Here is a 16,833-nt window from a genome sequence, read left to right as displayed (position 1 = left end):
TAAACTGTCACATACCAACTCTCCAGTACAATAATTTCTTAAATGCCCATGTCAGATATCAAAGTCAAATCAATGAAATACTAAATGCCATTAAAAAAGGTCTTAAATGTTTAAATATTAGCATAATGAAAATTAAAATTGAACATGGGATTGTACACGACACATTTTTCTTTAATAAAAACACCCACTGTGTACTTTTATGTACTATAATATATGCAGTTGTAATCAATATTCTAATAATTAGTTGGCAAATGTTCAGAGCCTGTCCAACAAATAGGCTAAACATTTAACTTCATACAAAACATTTGGGAGTCAATTTGTTTCAGCATTTCAACAAAAGGAACACAAGATGGCAGCAAAGGCCAAACTTGATGTTACTCATAAATCCATTCAAATTCAAGAAAGTGCTAGGGTTGCTACAGATTATAGGATTTTTGTTTCTTGGTTTTGTCATTCACTGGAATATATTTCTCTGAACATGCACTGGTTTTAGGGATTACATTTATCAATCACCCTAACTTTATTGTAGGAAAGAAAGGGGGAGAAGGAAAATGGTTCATGTCCTGTGTGCCTTCAAGTCATTTCAAAGTTTCTCCCTGCCTAACTAGTCATTGCAATGCCCAGGAAACAATTGCAGCTGGCCTTCTACATTTGTGGCTTTGACTTTTGTGGAATTGATTATTTTCAGTTTTAATATGTTCTCCCTAGGAATCTCTTAAATTCTCCGGAGCAATTTGCAGGATGTTGACCATAGAGTTGTGCTAGAGAACCTAGATGCCCCAAGAGAAAACACAACACTTCTCCTCCAGCATGATTCTATGACCAACCTCTGGCAGATATAGAATTGTGCTGGAGGACCTCTAAATTCCTAGAGAAAATATTTCTCTAGACATTTGTAGGTGTTCCACATGATTCTGTGGTCACCTTCAGACAGATGTTGACCATAGAATTGCATTGGAGGACATGGAGATTCCTAGACAGGTGTTCTCTTAGGTAAAAAGAATAGCAGGGTTTTTTATTTGCTGTTTTTCCACAATCATGGGGGTCCTTCACCCCTAACCCTAGTGAATGTGGAGGGACCACTGTACAAGCAATGGTTTGCTGATCCTGTAATCTGCAGTCAGTCGCAAGATGCCTTGTTTCCGAGTTCCATGGACTCATTCCTCCTGTATGACATGTTTCTATGGCATTGTTCAGCATTTCCACCTGGCCAGGCAACTCTTTCTCCTCACAGATTTCGGCTTCAGCAATATCTTCAAATCCTTCCAGACTACTTGAAAGATGCAGGAAGAAGCGGCATAAGACCACATGATGGTTTTAACATGATATGCCCTGGATTCCTTATTGGGAGTTGAGGTGGCCCAAGTATAATGAGGATAGCCAGTGGTGATAAATGAGAAAGGAGACATTGGCAGAGCATCTCTGAGAAAAAGGCAGGGACATTTAGTTCTGTGGAGGAGGCAATGTCAAAACCTCTCTGAACATCTTTTATCTTGAAAATGCACAAAGACAATCCCAATTTGAGGCAAGTGACATGTCCATTTATTAAATAAGACTTCACACTTCTACCAGATTTATATATACAGTTCCAGTGCAGTCCAGTGAAATCCATGACCTCTACCTTTGCTCTGGGAGGGGAGGCCAGGTCTCTGTGCAACACTTTGCCCATCTGTATAGCTCCATAACAAAGGGATAACTTCTAGCCCCATTCCCAGTTGTCCAACTGCAACTCCTATGAGCCCTAACTAGCATAGCTAGTTTGCTGTAGTGTTTCATGCCTGATGTAGTGAGGCATTTACATCTGGACTCACCTGGCCAATCCCTTTGCTAGATTTTATCAGTATGGGTAAATGTTCAGCTTATACATGCTGAGCCAAAATCTTGTCCATATCCAACGAAAACTGACCAGATGGAAAACTGGACACCTCCGTAGGATTGGTAACAAAAGTAAGGTGTCAAATTCTGAGTGAATGCAAAGCAATTTTCTCCTCAAAAGTACCCAGCAAATTTTTCACAGCAGTTAGCCATAAGTTGCATACCTTCGCTGGGCTCATACCCAAAAGATTGCCATGGATCCCATTTTGGGAGAAAGACAGGATATAAGTGCAATAATAATTCCTCAACACTTGGAATAATCCTGCTGGGTGGGGAGATGTAACCCTGGCTGTCATGCCTCCAGAGCATCTTTGATGCTCTTGAGACATATATTTAGTTGACATTATATTAGGTTTTCTATGTATTAGTTTAAGAGGGGAAATACAGATCTATAGCTTTAAGAAAGACAAGGATTGTGGGAAATCCCAGGGTCTTATGCTGTCTCCCTCTAGCTAAGTTTCAGTGTGTAGTAAGATTTCAGCCAAGTCAGACCTGGAGAGAGTATTTTCCTTTGACAAAAAGATAAGTCCACAAAAGAAGAAAGATAGTCCTGAGAAGAAGAAAGATAGAATCCACCAAGAAGAGAGCAAGGTATTTAGGAAGGACTATTGAAAAAGAAGAAATCAGTTTTGTGTTTTTTGTGTTATAACCAGTAAAGCTTTTAGAAACGTAAGAAATTTGTGGACAAGTCTTTTGTTCTGGCTGTGTTCCCGAGAGCCAGAGGCCTTACTACACCCAAAGTCCATAGCATCGCTCTTGGGACAAAACACTGGCGGTATATGATCTTTTGACCTGCCTCACTGCTACAACTGCCTTGAATCCCATTGTGGGAGAAAGGTAGGATATAAATCCTTGAAATAAAAAATTACAAACTAGGCACAATGGCATCTGTTGATTTTTGATCACATTTGCTTTGAAACCTGAGTCACTTGCACTCTAGGCATCACCCTGACTGTTTCATTGTGCACAGGTTCTGTAAATCAAGGTTTGACACTCTATTGATAAATGCTCATACGTTTTATATACAGTGCTGCAGGGCAGATTATCAAAATTTGAACATACAACAGAAGGCTCAATCTGGAGACAGAGGATGCAATCATGCATGCAAGCTTGACCCTAAGGTTAAGAGGTGATATGATAGCCCTATTTAAATATTTGAAGGGATGTCATGTTGAGGAAGGAGCAAGCTTGTTTTCTGCTGCTCCAGAGACTAGAATACGGAACAATGGATGCAAGCTCCAGGAAAAGATTCCACCTCAACATTGGGAGGAACTTCCTGACAGTAAGGGCTGTTCAACAGTGGAACAAACTTCCTCGGAGTGTAGTGGAGTTTCCTTCCTTAGAGGTCTTCAAACAGAGGCTGGATGGCCATCTGTCGGGGATGCTTTGAGATTTCCTGCATGGCAGGGGGTTGGACTGGATGGCCCTTGCGGTCTCTTCCAACTCTACGATTCTATGATCTGAAGGGGGCTCTAACTTCATTCAGTCAAATGCAACTACAGAGCTTTCTTAACTTCTTATTCAATGCATGAGTCTTCACATGTAGGTATTTGGGAATGCTGAGTAGAATTTACTAATGTACTCACATCCTTATTCCATTTGAGCCCTGCGTGTGTTCAGTTGAATGCCCAAACAGGGCTAGTCTCTGTATGCTTCTGACTTTTTTTTTTCATAGGCGGGTTACAGACCGCCATAAAGTACGCGCTTCGCACGTACTAGGGTTAGGAAGGGCCGTATTAGGGTTAGGAAGGGTCTTACCTTCCTCACGGCCCTTCTTCCTAGTACATGCAGAGCGCGTTGTAAATGGTGGCGCCCATCCACATGGGCGCTGCCATTTTGCCGTCTTGGACGCATAGCGTCCAGACGTGTCGCGGCGCAAGTGACGCCGCGAGGGCGCGCTTCGCCCCTTGCGGTGCCACTTCCGCGTTTTGAAAAGGAGCACCATTTCGGCGCTCCTTTTTTGCTGCGCCAGGAAGCCTCACGGTCTGGCTGCTGGGGCTTCCCTCCACAGCGAATGGCAGCGGCGGGAAAACGTCCGCTTGAGGGCGGTCTGCAACCCTCCATAGTATACATAATAGAAGCTCGATAAGGGAGGAATTACAATGATTTAAATTCTACATTACTTGATTCCTATAACACATTCCCTCCCTTTCTCCCTATTAACATGACTCTAAGTTTTTAATGAATCTTCAAAAGTAGTGTGTTCAGGCATCATCTTTGTTCCGAGTATTTCCTGATCTGACCAATTTGGCTCTTAATTTTGAATATGGTGCACTTCTATGTACAACACATCCCTGTTGGTATTTGAGCCATCAATAGGTTTTAATGAATTTTGTTAGACAAAGTAGCATAATGGGGTTTTGTTTGTCCTACACAAACATTCCGGCAAGAGGATTTGTAGTGTCAGTGTCCAGTATATGTCTGCCCTTTTTCACTCTTTTGGGAAAATATCAAGGACAGACCTCACAGATGCACCATAACAGCTTTCCTCCTGACGTTTACAAACCTGAGTTCAGCATGTATTTACTTATGAAGATGCTAATTTCACTAGTTTTTCAGGAGTGGGTGAAATGGTTATTGAGAGGATCCTGCTAAATGCCTAGCACTGAATTTTTCCACAAGCTCTCCGAAGCTGAAGGATGACATGGATACATACCCGTGTTCAAAATTCTTTATAAGCATGAACATACATAAAATACTGAAATGCATACAGAACACAAGTATGGAAGAGGTTTCTGCTGGTGAGAAATATAGACACAAAATTTCCAGCTCTCCAGCTCAAAAAGAAGTAACCATCACAGAAAGTAATGTAAAAACATGGTTTGTTTTAAGTACTGCAAACATTTGCATATGTTTCTGCTAGAGATTAATATTGCCTGCACGCTATTTACATTACTATTATAGTGGACATTTTAGTACTTTTTATGGAGGATGTGCAATTCTCCAATGTAAGTAAAGCAGCAGAAATATCTTCCAAGAGTTGCACAGCCAATTACTCACTGAAATATTCACTGATATGGCTGCCAAACCTACTACTAGCAGTGCTTTTTAAAAAGTATGCAAGATCAATGTGAAACTGGTTTAAGCATATATTTCCAGTAATTCAAATTATGCAGTTTCAGCAGGAGAAAAAAACTTAATCTGTAGCAGCTAATGCAGTGTCATCACAAGGATACAGGCAATGAACAGAAAGCAGCAGTGTCAGACCAAAACATTAAACAATCAGAATTAATTCCATTTGAATTAAAGATGTCTTTTTCTACACATGGCCCTTTGTTTCAGAAACTACAAGCACCATGGCATATTGTCAAGTGAGATAAATGCTGAGTTATCTCAGGCTGTGTACATTCTCACCTCTATGATATTCCAAAACCCAAATTACTGAAATCCTCAAAACGATGTCAGATGAGATCTCCTGCCAGATTTAGTCAATGGAGAGAATCCAATTAGATTTGCCTTGCATTTTATGTTGGCTGCATACATAAAGGATATTTCTAAAATACCAGTTTTAGGATTTCAACCAAGAACTTGTCACTTGCACAAAAGAACCATATATAACCAAAGGCTGTACATTATTCCAACCTTGCTCCTAATGAAACAGACTTTATTTTTAAACACAACATTCAATATGTAATTAAATAAACTACATACAATAGCAATTTTCAAAAGCAAATCACTTTGGATGAAATAACTGCATTCATAAAATCCTTTTTGCATATTTATTTCATAAAAATTACAAGAAAACGTATCACAGCTGAGTAAGGGTGAGTTCAAGCTAACTTCAGTAGAAACACACAAAACGTTATCAATAAATTCTGCTTAAAATACTTGGCTTTCAATATTAAAACACACCTGGTAAAATAAGTGGAAGAATATCTTACAGCATTTGGAAGAATAATTAGAGTAATTTACTCTTACCAGAGAGTGCCACAATTGCACAATATTTTTTAAAAAGAACCACTAGTAAATTTTAAAGAAAAATCTTTTAAAAGTATGTTTATTTAAAAACTGGGATTGTATCAATATAAAAAAAACATTGTAAAAAATAAAGTACAAAATATTTACCTTCATAATTTAAAACATGCCACAAAGCCCTTCTCTTTACATTTCAATTTTGATTTTGGTTAAGTACCACCGATTGTTAAAACCTAAAAAGAAAACCAGGAAAACTAATTTGCAATATAAAAACTAAGCTCTCTCTAGTTGGTAGTATAATACAAAAACATAGTTAATTATGTTTTAATAATTAAAGGTTGCACATCTTAAATAGATGTAGTAAATGTTTGCTCTCCTGCCTTAACCTGTTTATTGCCCTTCCAAAAAAAAAAGAGTAGAAAATGAGTACTCAAAGAAATACTGACTGATTGATCTACAGGCTGGAAAAACTTGAGGGAAGGCTTCAAAAGTTTTGAAGCTTTAAGGCATTTTATTTCCTGGTCAAGTAAATTTATATGTAGACTTTTGTTAAGGAAAAAGCAAACTTGATATGTATACAGATTACCACATTCATCTTCTTTCAACAGTCAACTTCAGTTCTCTTAGATAATTAATCATTATACCCTAACACTAATGAATGATAAATCTTTTCTTTTGGAGATTGACAAGTCAATATGGTTTTATAGCTTTCTCTTTCATATGCACTGAAAGCCAAGAAACAATTTCATTTGTTTTCTAGGCTGCATTTTTATTAGAATCTATATATTTCTTATATATAGGGATGTGATATTTGAGTGATATTGTTAACAAATCATTTTGACATCTAAATATTGAAAAGAAAATTTCAATAAAAATATTACACTTTAGATTATTTGATATTTGATCTGTGCAAAAGCGGTATATAAATAAAATTTATTATTATTATTATTATTATTATATGTTTCAGTATAAACTAAGACACATATGAAATGAGACACAATTTAAAATATGTCTCAAATGTCAAATGAGTTGTAAGTCTAAAATCTTTGTGCTCAGATGAAAGCCTGTTTAAAGGAGACTGCAATTTTTAATGAGAAGGAACAAAGTAGAAGGTCAAGGAAAGCTAATGGATGAGTAAGTAGAGAAGGCAAGGAAAAAAGGGAGATGGAATTAAATGCAGACAAAAAAGGAACTAAAGATAAGGAAGTGGACAAATACATAAAGAAAAATGAGGAAAGGTAATTTATCATCATTTATACAGATCTATGAATTTTAGAATCATAGAATCATAGAATTGTAGAGTTGGAAGAGACCACTAGGGCCATCCAGTCCAACCCCCTGCCATGCAGGAAATCACAATCAAAGCATCCCCGACAGATGGCCATCCAGCCTCTGTTTGAAGACCTCAAAGGAAGGAGACTCCACCACACTCCTAGCGATATCTTACTGGTTTGTATGCTTATAATCAAATGTATTAAGGGATTTAGAAGTTAGGTTTTTATAGATACAAATAGAGGGGGAAGCAACTATAAGTGGCAAAGATATGATATTGGAAGAAGCCAAAGAAAATACAAAGAAGAAAAACTTTCAACAACAAAGAGGGGAAAAAGAAGTTAACAACAAACAAAATACAAAGAAGATATGGACTAACATGAATGGACTCATAAGAATGATATTTGAAAAGAAGGAAGTATGAACAGAAAGGACCATATGAGTCAAGCTGAGACGATGTATTAGTTAGATAAGTTTATTAATTTGGGAAAGTGTAAGAAATGTACATCCTTGGTTTTATCAAACACAGTTTAATAAAAAATTAATAAATATAAATATATAAAAAAATAAAAAGGAGACTGCAATTTTTACATAAATCACTACAATATTTTAATTAGCATATGAAAGGATATGATTCATAATCCAGTGTTTGGGTAAGAACACCTGTCAAAACAAACTCTGCATTGTGGACATCTGCAAACAGAGAAAGAAAAAACACAGATACATATATCAGTACATCAATACAAAGAAATATTCCATGACGAATTCACACCAGCTGCCGATTTGGATGGGCCTGTAGATCATGAGTGTTATATATGAACTGCTTTGATTGAAAGAATTTGGATCTAGGAGTTACCAGTTGAAAAGAAAATACAGCCTGATTGGCCACTTATTTTACAGTGGAACCTCGCCATAGGCGGGTGCGCCATACGCGGCCTTGAGCATATGCGCTCAAGCTGCGGTGCGTGCACGGGGCGGAAGGGGCGGCGCGTCCCATTCAGTTGAATGGGTGCGTGCGCTCGTTGCGCCCCGCACGCACCCATTGCGCCCCGCGCACCTCCGCGCCGCCGTGCACGAGCCCCATTGTTTACAATGGGGCTCGAGCATAGGTGGAAATTGCCATTGGCGGCGGGATCCGGAACGGATCCCCCGCGTATGGCGAGGTTCCACTGTACTATGAATGGTTTGTTTATGTGTGCAAGTGCATGAACAGGGGGGCAGAAATAAGAAAACATCAAAAAGACGCTCAAAATGGAAATGATGGACATCTGTAACCCCAGCAAGGTAAATCATATCAAGTATTCAGAAGGCTCGTACAATTAGTACAAAATGTATAATTTCCTGACATTTTCTTAAGTGTCAACATTCTTCAGATTTTAGACAACACAACATGACCATGTATGTGTGTCTGTGGGTAGCTATCTACACAATGTACGCTACACAAACACACACACGGTAGAATTTAAAATTTGACAAATAATTCTAGACCATTTGGTAAATTTATTTAGAAGTTAACAAGAGGAAGTCAGGATTTTATAGAAAAGAACAATGCTATTAAAAATTCCTCAAATTAAATATTAAAGCACACATTGGCTGTAATTAAAATAAAACCATACATTTCCCAAAAGTATGCAACCAAAATTGATGGAAATACTCTCAAAATATGAGATGTCAATATAGCTATAGATTCAACATACTCCAAAGTGTTCTTCCTATCCCCCAGCTATGGGGGTGGGGAGAAATACCCCAAAGAGAAACTGTGACTGGAGAGGAACCAGTTTGAAGACATTGAAAAGAAAATAACTTCTCTAAAAGAAAGAAGATACATGTAGATGGAATAAAATGCATGCTATAATTCAGGGGTGGCCAAAGAACAGCTACAGGCCACATACAGACCCTGGACCTCATTTTTGTGGCTCCTGAAGCCTCTCAACTCTCCATGATTTTCAGGCAATTGGTGCCTTAAAATCCTTCAGAAACCCCCCTCTACCAATGCATGCAAAAATGTAAAGAGATACCCACTTTGCCTCCAAATCACCCCAGAACCTCTTACTATACAAAAATACTTACATTTCCTTATTTACAAAAAGAAACATTTCTCATGTGAATACTGACATTTAACAAGGCCCATACTATACAGTAAGAGAGCAAGCATGGAGTAGTGGTTTGAGCACTGGCCTACAACTCTGGAGACCAGGAATTGAATCCCTGCTTGGCCATGGAAACCCACTGAGTGGCCTTGGGCAAGTCACATTCTCTCAGCCTCAGTGAAAGACAATGGAAACACACACACACCAACAAATCTTGCCAAGAAAACCCTGTGATAGGTTCACTTTGGGGTCACCATAAGTTGGAAAATACTTGAAGGCACATAAGAATAATATATACACATAGAAAAAGAACACACACATACCTATGCTTCTTGCAAAGTATTCTCGACATAAATGAAGATCGTTTTCACAAGAAATCAGGATAATCTCTGACAAGCTCTAGATTTAAAAAAATGAAACTGCATGAATTGAAAATAAAATATTTTCCAAATTGAAATCATTCTTTAAAAAAATCAGTTGAAATTACACTTACTTTATTTTGTTTATGTTCCATGAGTTTTCGGAAAGAAGGCTGTTTGGACAATACTTTCCCACCTGCACATTCCACAATAGATTTCATGGTGGAAAGGCTTGGGCAAATACCAGGTGTAATATAGAAGTACTTCCCCTAAAATCAAGAGAAATGAAAAACACATTTGTATTTCACATGTTTGCAATTGTGACAGTGAGCAGTATGCTGCCAATAAGAGAGCCAACAACGTCAGAGTTAACATGTGAAACCAAAAACAGAAGAAGGAAGTTGGAGTTCAGGTGGACGGACATTCCATTCATTGAAAGCTGCATGGGGAAGAGACAGGATAAACTGATGCCAGACAAGACAACTTATAACTGTTGAGCAAAGGATCCAAGAGAATGTTAAGAAAGAAAAGACAGATTACATGAAGTAGGACCACATACTGTATTTTCTGGCGTATAGGGCAACTGGGCGTATCAGACGACCCCCAACTTTTCCAGTTAAATTATAGAGTTTGGGATATACTCACCGTATATGACTACCCCTCTTCCAAAGCACACCAAATACAAATTAACAAAACATCAGATTTGATTTCAATATGGTAATTTTAATTCAAATGACATGCAGGTACAGTACTTAGCAGGAAACCTTGTTGTATACAAAGCCTGCTTGGATTGGTCAACTCTCCCTGCTTGCCCAGCCCTCACTGTCTCCAAGACTATCAGAGCAGTAGCTGCTTTCATACGATCATCGCATATGATGGGGATGCAGTCGCGGCTGTTTTTGAGCTCCCCCACCATATACAGCGACTGCAGATTCTCCAGTCTAGCTCAGAAGTTTCGGCACCTGCCCTATAAGATGACACCCGGTGTATAAGATGACCCCCGACTTTTGAGAAGATTTTCCTGGGTTAAAAAGTAGTCTTATACGCCAGAAAATACAGTAAATATTTTTGAAAAGGTAAAAGCAGCTATGCAAAGACAACTGAAACAACAAGCAAAACACGGATCAGCAGCAGCATTTAAGCTAAAGGGATTTAGGGTCTAAGTATGCTAAAGACAGGAGATCCAGCCTGATCTTAAAAGCTAAGCAGGGTCAGTCCTGATTAGTACTTGGATGGGAGACTGCCAACAAATATCAGGTGCTGTAGGCTATACTTTAGAGGAAGAAATTGACAAAACTACTTCTAAGTATTTCTTGACTGAGAAAACATATAAAACTGATAGGGTTGCCATAAATCAATATAGTAAAGAATACTATTTCTCTTTCTAGGATTATAAACACTCACATAGAATTAGTAGGGGAAGGAGGAAATGTATTTGATCCAAAGTTCTATGTATTTAAAAGTATGATGTACCTTAAAGAGTGGTGCTGCTTGTGCTCTCTTTAGAGATTCTTCTAAGCTGAAACAGAAAAGAACTTCAGCTTCTGCATCTCTGAGTATGTAGCTTTGCTCTTCTAAAACAAAGGAGAAAATATAACTGTAACTACTGATAACACAATGAGATACAAAGACTATTACTGAGAAAATTAATCACACTTAGAACAGACAATTTTCCTTTAGTGAGGTGATCTGATTTTAGATCTTTTGCACTTGCTAGCCTAGCAATTGGCGGTGGACATCATGTGCCTGGTTTCATTTTTAAAGGAGTAACTGAATTTGGAAAAATTTCAAGACACCTAAAAACAGCACTACAACCACATATAAGAAATTGAACTTTTTTTTTCATGAATCCCTTGAAAATTACAAATTAGGAGGGAAAGGCTGAAGGAGGGGATGCACTTCTAAAAACTATTGGATTATTTGGAAGAAAAGAAAAAAGAAATTAATGTAGAGTGAAAAAGTACTCGGATTTTCAACTTTTGTTCATTCAGTCATAAGGACAGTAACAGACACTGAAAAATCACAAACAGTGCTTTATAACATATTTGTAAGTAAGAGGAATGAATCAGTCAGTTTCAAAATGCTGTAATATGTCATTGTCATGCATACTATAAAATAGTCTCTTTCATAGATTTTCACACAATCAAAAGTGATGGGAACATAACGGGATGCTCCTATCACTATCATGCAATGATAATCAGATGACATTGTGTGACGTCGCCATAACTGTGTCATTACCCCATCATCAAAGAGTAATTCTAATGCCACTTTTCATTCACGGGAAAGTTCATACATCATTGTTATTGTCCATGTATGATTGTTATATTTTCCAAGGGACTCTTTTACATGTTTATTTTGACAATTCAATAGCTTACTTACCTATAAATGTCTGGCATTTGAAACATTCTTCTAACCAGTCTGGGGTTACTATGTGTTTTACAACTGAAATTGCTGTTAGGAATTTTACAGTACGAGTCACTTTACTAGCTATTAGATGAGTGCATTTCTGAGCAGATTCTGCCACTTCGCCCCCAAGAATGTATAGTTTCTGAAAATGAGTAAAAAACAAAACAAAACCCCCAAAATTAGAACCTTTAGCCACATCATAAGAAATCAACCTTCTAATTAAGGGCTTGTTCATAGATAACTTTATTACTGTATGTTTAATGATACAAATCTGGGTGTATGAACAAGTCCAATTTATCATGACAAAAGATGATTAAAACATATTCACTGCAATATGAGAACACTCTTTAGAAGATCTATAATAGTTTTGTAAAGAAAAGTAAGGCGCAATCTAGATAGGCCTATAGTGCGCCCTTGTCACGTGCTAGGGGTTGGCTGGGGATGCACTGCTCATACGTGCCTCACCCCTAGCACGTGACGAGGGTGTCAAAATGGCGGTGCCCTGTACAAATGGGCGCCGTCATTTTGACATGACGGACGCTTAGTGTCCGCACATCACGCCCCCATGACGTCGCAAGTGCACCATTGGCACATTGGGGCGTCATTATGGCACCACAGAAAGAACCCGCTTTTTTGCGGGTTCTTTTTGCTGCGCGAGGGAGCTGTGTGGTTTGTCAGCTGCAGCTCCCTCGCGCAGCAAAACAAGGTGTGGGCAAATCACCCTAAAAAAAAGTTCCTTTACTCAAGAGAAAAAGGAAAGTCACCTTGATGTACTGATGGACCTGTGTAGGCTCAAATCCTGTGAAAAGCACCACTGGTGTCAATTCTGGAGTCAGCTTTTTAGTAGGTGCTGGCAAGTCTTCAATTCTACAAATATAAAATTTGGCTGAACACTTTCTGAATTTAAAGACAATTCTATCGACATATTTGCAAAACTACTGTATATACTAATGTATACGTTTAGAAATTTTACTCAAAAAAGTGACCCCAAAAACCCGAGTTGACATATCTATGGGTCAAAGTACTATACTTTAACACTTATCAAAAAATGTATCATAACCTGGTGAAAGACAAAAATATAATCTGTCCTGGAAGCACTGACCACCCTCTACTCTCTCTCTCATCCATCCAGCCTTTAGTGTGATCACAAACAGTTATAATGCTGAAGTTATTAAGTTCTTTGACACTGTTTTCCTTTGTTTCATCCTTTGTTACATGCCCCTAATTTTTACCCTCGACTTATCCACAGGTCATATCAAAATCTATTTTGGCCCCAAAACCTGCCGTCGGCATATACACGAGGTCAACTTATAGTTGAGTATATATGGTAGACTCTAAATTTGGATTTCCAAATTGCACATGTATGAAAAATAAGCAAAGCCAGACAGCATTCATTAAGTCCCATATCCAGCACTATATGTGCATTCACTACTTTTGTTTCAATTTACCTGCTGTAGATATCATTTGTTTAGATAACACTTCAATTATGATTCTATGATTCTAGTATAACATGAATGGCATTTTTTAAATGTGGTTCACAGTGATGAACTCTCTTGAAAGCACGCCCCCCCCCCCCATGAGTAAAATACTGCAGAGAACATCAGATCTTACATTTTCAGGGGAGAGCATGCTTTCATTTTCTTTTACAACATTCTTCAAGTTTAAAAGATATTATTGCAGTCTGCACTTTAAAAAGAAAACTTATTTTCTTACAAACTGTAATAAGTAGCTTTCATCTTCTGGTCTACCGCTCAATATGCTCCAGCTATTCATTCGTTCCCTAGGACACAAACTTCTGTCTAGATAATCATCAGCTGAATGATAATATACGTCTCTTCAGTTAAAACCCAAAACTGGTCTGACATATTTTGGTAACAACATGCTACTCGCAAGAGGAAAAAAAAGTACTACACATAGTCTCTCTCTGTCTCTCACCTTGGTCGCTTGATTGAAGGTTGAATGACTGATTCGTTTTGCTTTGGTTTAAGTGGTAATCTTACACCCTGCAATTAAACAATATGTGTATAAAAACAAACTTGTTTTTTCTATACACCAATTATTTATTATTTATTGTGATTTCACAGTGAAAGTTGTAATTATTTAAGTAAATAAAAAACTGACTTAATGTGTACATGTGTATGTGCCTTCAAATAGCCTGTTGACTTATGGAGATCCCATTAACAGGATTTCATTAGATAAGGAATATCCACAGGTGGCTTCTCTAGTTCCTTCTTCTGAAATATAGCCTACAGCATGTGGTATTCACTGGCATGCTCCCATCCATAAACAAACAAGGACTGATCCTGCTTAGCTTACAAGATCAGACTGGATCTGGTGCTTTTAGGGAATTTAAGCTTAAAACTGGTCTTTAACACACAGACCTACAGTACAATCTACACATGTTCATTCATCCAGTTCAATGAGATTACTCCTGGAATGTAAGCACAGGATTACTCTGATATTTCCCAATATGTCTGATTCCCAACCCGAAGAGGAAGTAACAGCAAAGGAGAACAAAATTTTGAGGGTTTCCATCTCTATATGTGTCAGAAAAACAATGCCTTGCTTTGCACTTAATGCTAAACCAGGATTTAGTGTTATTTGCACAAGAAGAAATGTGCTTGCAGGGAGTACTAGGCCTGAGCTTACTGCTTCCCTTCTCTTACTGGGCAAGAGGACTAAATCAGAATCAGAACTTAGAGTTGGAGCAGATGGGCATGAAAGAGTGGCAAGAATCCACTCCGGCCAAGAGCAGGTTGGAATCCCGACGACTGCACAGTCGCTCCCAGGATCCAGATTATCCCAGCTCCTTTTTGCTCCAGTCTTAAGGACCAAAACACAGCTTCAGCATGGCTTCTGGCCACTTTGGAGGCATGTGTCATCTAAATGCCACACCGCCAAAGCGTCCAGAAGCTGCTTCATTTTGACTGTGTGTTTCATCCCTTAGTTCCAGCTCCAAATCTGGTCAACTGTTAAAGAACAAACCTCAAACGTTCTGGGCTTCTTAAATATCATTTCTGAAATTTTATCTCCTGCTTTTATTTGTGACTTTTTTTGGGTATACTCTACTCTGACTCTCCATAAATTGCCCTGGAATCAAATCAAACTGAAGGGCAATATAAAAATATTTTATGTGTATACATTTTTTGTGGATTTAAGGCTTCCTCCTCCAAAAACTGTAGTTAAGCTCAAGAAATTAAAAGCAAGCTCACATACCATTAGAAGTTCTGATGATACCTTCAATGGCACTCTCCAAGCATCTGGAATTAATGAACAGAAAAAAATTAAAATAAGAATAGTTTCTGAAGCTGAGCGCCTATATTCTCCTGATGTTCCAAAAATTCCTGTCTCAAAGGGTCTAGATGGAGCAGGAATATGAATTACAGAATCATAGAGCTGGAAGGGACCACAAGGGCATCAAGTCCAATTCCCTGCCATGCAAGAATAAACAATTAAAGAACTCCTAAAAGATCTCCATCCAACTTTTGCTTAAAGATCTCCAAAGATGGTGCCCACCACGCTGAGGGAATCTACTCCACTATCAAATAGTTCATGCAGTAAAAAATACTCCTGATATTTAGGTTAAATCTCTTTTCCTGTATTTTCCTAATTACTATTATTGTGAAACCAGTGATTTTTACACACTGTGAGTTTCACTGAGCTATACAGGACATTTTAGTTTTACGCTCTAGATCTTGGATACAAGTAACACACATACCAGCATAACCTGCAATATACCAAATTCAAAAGGAAAGAGCAACAAGATATTGTTAGTAGTAGTAGTAGTAGTAGTAGTAGTAATAGGTAATGATGCTTAACAAATTTTTCCTACGTTTGCCCATATGGCAGTTTCTCTTACCAAGCAGGTTTAGAACTAGATGCTGATTAGGAGCAAGGGGTTCTTGAAGGTTGAATACTGTATATCGACTGTGCTGTATTTGCCGTAGTGCTTCAAAATTCCCAAGTAATATATCACAAAGCCATTGTGCATTCACACATGGTATCCTCCACTCTTTGGCTTTCTCATATTTTAAGCCAGTAGGCCTTGTCAGAGAAGGAAAAGAAACACATGAATGGTTAACTGGGAAGCTCAGAATGCACTAACCTCTATTCAGTTTTTAATGTTATAAATTATATCACTTTTATAAGTTGGTACAATTTTATACAGGGACTATACTGTTGCATGAAAGGGATTTATGTACCCAGAAAGGTTATATGATATACTTTTTAGATGTTTTCTACACCACCCAGAGAACATTTGTTTCCACATGGCTTAAAAGTACAGTGAATCAATCAGTTAATCAGTAACAGGTACATTCTAACTTGTGAATAGTTTTAAAAGCCTACAAACACCGTTTCAAGTCTCTGAACAAAATTAAGATGGCTTAGATCAAGTATCTTTTAATTGTTAAAAAGAAAACATTGAGACTATAATACGATTTAACTATGTAAATCATTGTTGCCCTAAGTAGTGCCTCAAAATATTGTGGATCAACCCCAATCATTGGCCTGTTACAGACTGCCAAAATAAAGCTGCTTCGGGTCTCTTTGGAGGTATTCTGTTTAAATGATGCATGCATCCTAAGAGTCCGGAAGCTGCACCAAAGCTGCACTCCAGTGCTTAGGAATGGATTGTTGCTTTGGCGCGACCTCCGGACTCTTAGGACCCATGCATCATTTAAATAGCAATCCTCCAAAGAGACCCGAAGCAGCTTTATTTTGGCAGTCTGTAACAGGCCATAGTGACTAGTGGTCAGTCATTCTAGGCAATGCAGTCAAAACATCTGGAGCATTAGGTTGATGTAACTGAAGATTTAGAACATCCCCAGTACTATATACTAGATCAAAATTAAGAAAAAATATTGATTTTATTCGGAAAATGATGTGCCAGAATAACCTGCCTAACATGAGAAGGA

The 16,833-nt window shown here is 38.0% G+C and overlaps 1 protein-coding gene across 7 annotated transcripts in view; it reads right to left on the bottom strand.

The window, feature by feature from the left end:
• The window catches only part of PAXIP1 (PAX interacting protein 1), a 38,648-nt gene that overhangs the window by 3,165 nt on the left and 18,650 nt on the right, over nucleotides 1-16,833 (bottom strand). For 2 of the 7 annotated variants that reach the window (XM_089533580.1, XM_089533585.1), the window contains 11 exons: nucleotides 15,777-15,961; nucleotides 15,134-15,177; nucleotides 13,853-13,920; nucleotides 12,682-12,784; nucleotides 11,891-12,059; nucleotides 10,985-11,085; nucleotides 9,646-9,780; nucleotides 9,476-9,551; nucleotides 7,696-7,755; nucleotides 5,941-6,329; nucleotides 4,542-5,290 (listed from right to left, as the gene is read on the bottom strand). In XM_089533580.1, coding sequence (XP_089389706.1) covers nucleotides 6,313-6,329; nucleotides 7,696-7,755; nucleotides 9,476-9,551; nucleotides 9,646-9,780; nucleotides 10,985-11,085; nucleotides 11,891-12,059; nucleotides 12,682-12,784; nucleotides 13,853-13,920; nucleotides 15,134-15,177; nucleotides 15,777-15,961 — 958 coding nt within the window. In that variant the 3' untranslated portion in view covers nucleotides 4,542-5,290; nucleotides 5,941-6,312. Of the gene's footprint in view, nucleotides 1-4,541; nucleotides 5,291-5,940; nucleotides 6,330-7,564; nucleotides 7,756-9,475; nucleotides 9,572-9,645; nucleotides 9,781-10,984; nucleotides 11,086-11,890; nucleotides 12,060-12,681; nucleotides 12,785-13,852; nucleotides 13,921-15,133; nucleotides 15,178-15,776; nucleotides 15,962-16,833 lie in introns of those variants that run through there. The other 5 variants (XM_089533583.1, XM_089533581.1, XM_089533584.1 and 2 more) reach the window with 5 other exon arrangements.

The sequence above is a fragment of the Sceloporus occidentalis genome, unplaced genomic scaffold, assembly GCF_023333645.1.
Source record: "Sceloporus occidentalis isolate IW3139 unplaced genomic scaffold, rSceOcc1.0.p SCAF_7, whole genome shotgun sequence".
Classification (NCBI taxonomy): Eukaryota; Metazoa; Chordata; class Lepidosauria; order Squamata; family Phrynosomatidae; genus Sceloporus; species Sceloporus occidentalis.
The sequence above is the reverse complement of the archived record's forward strand: the minus strand, read 5'-3'. Positions and strand labels throughout refer to the sequence as shown.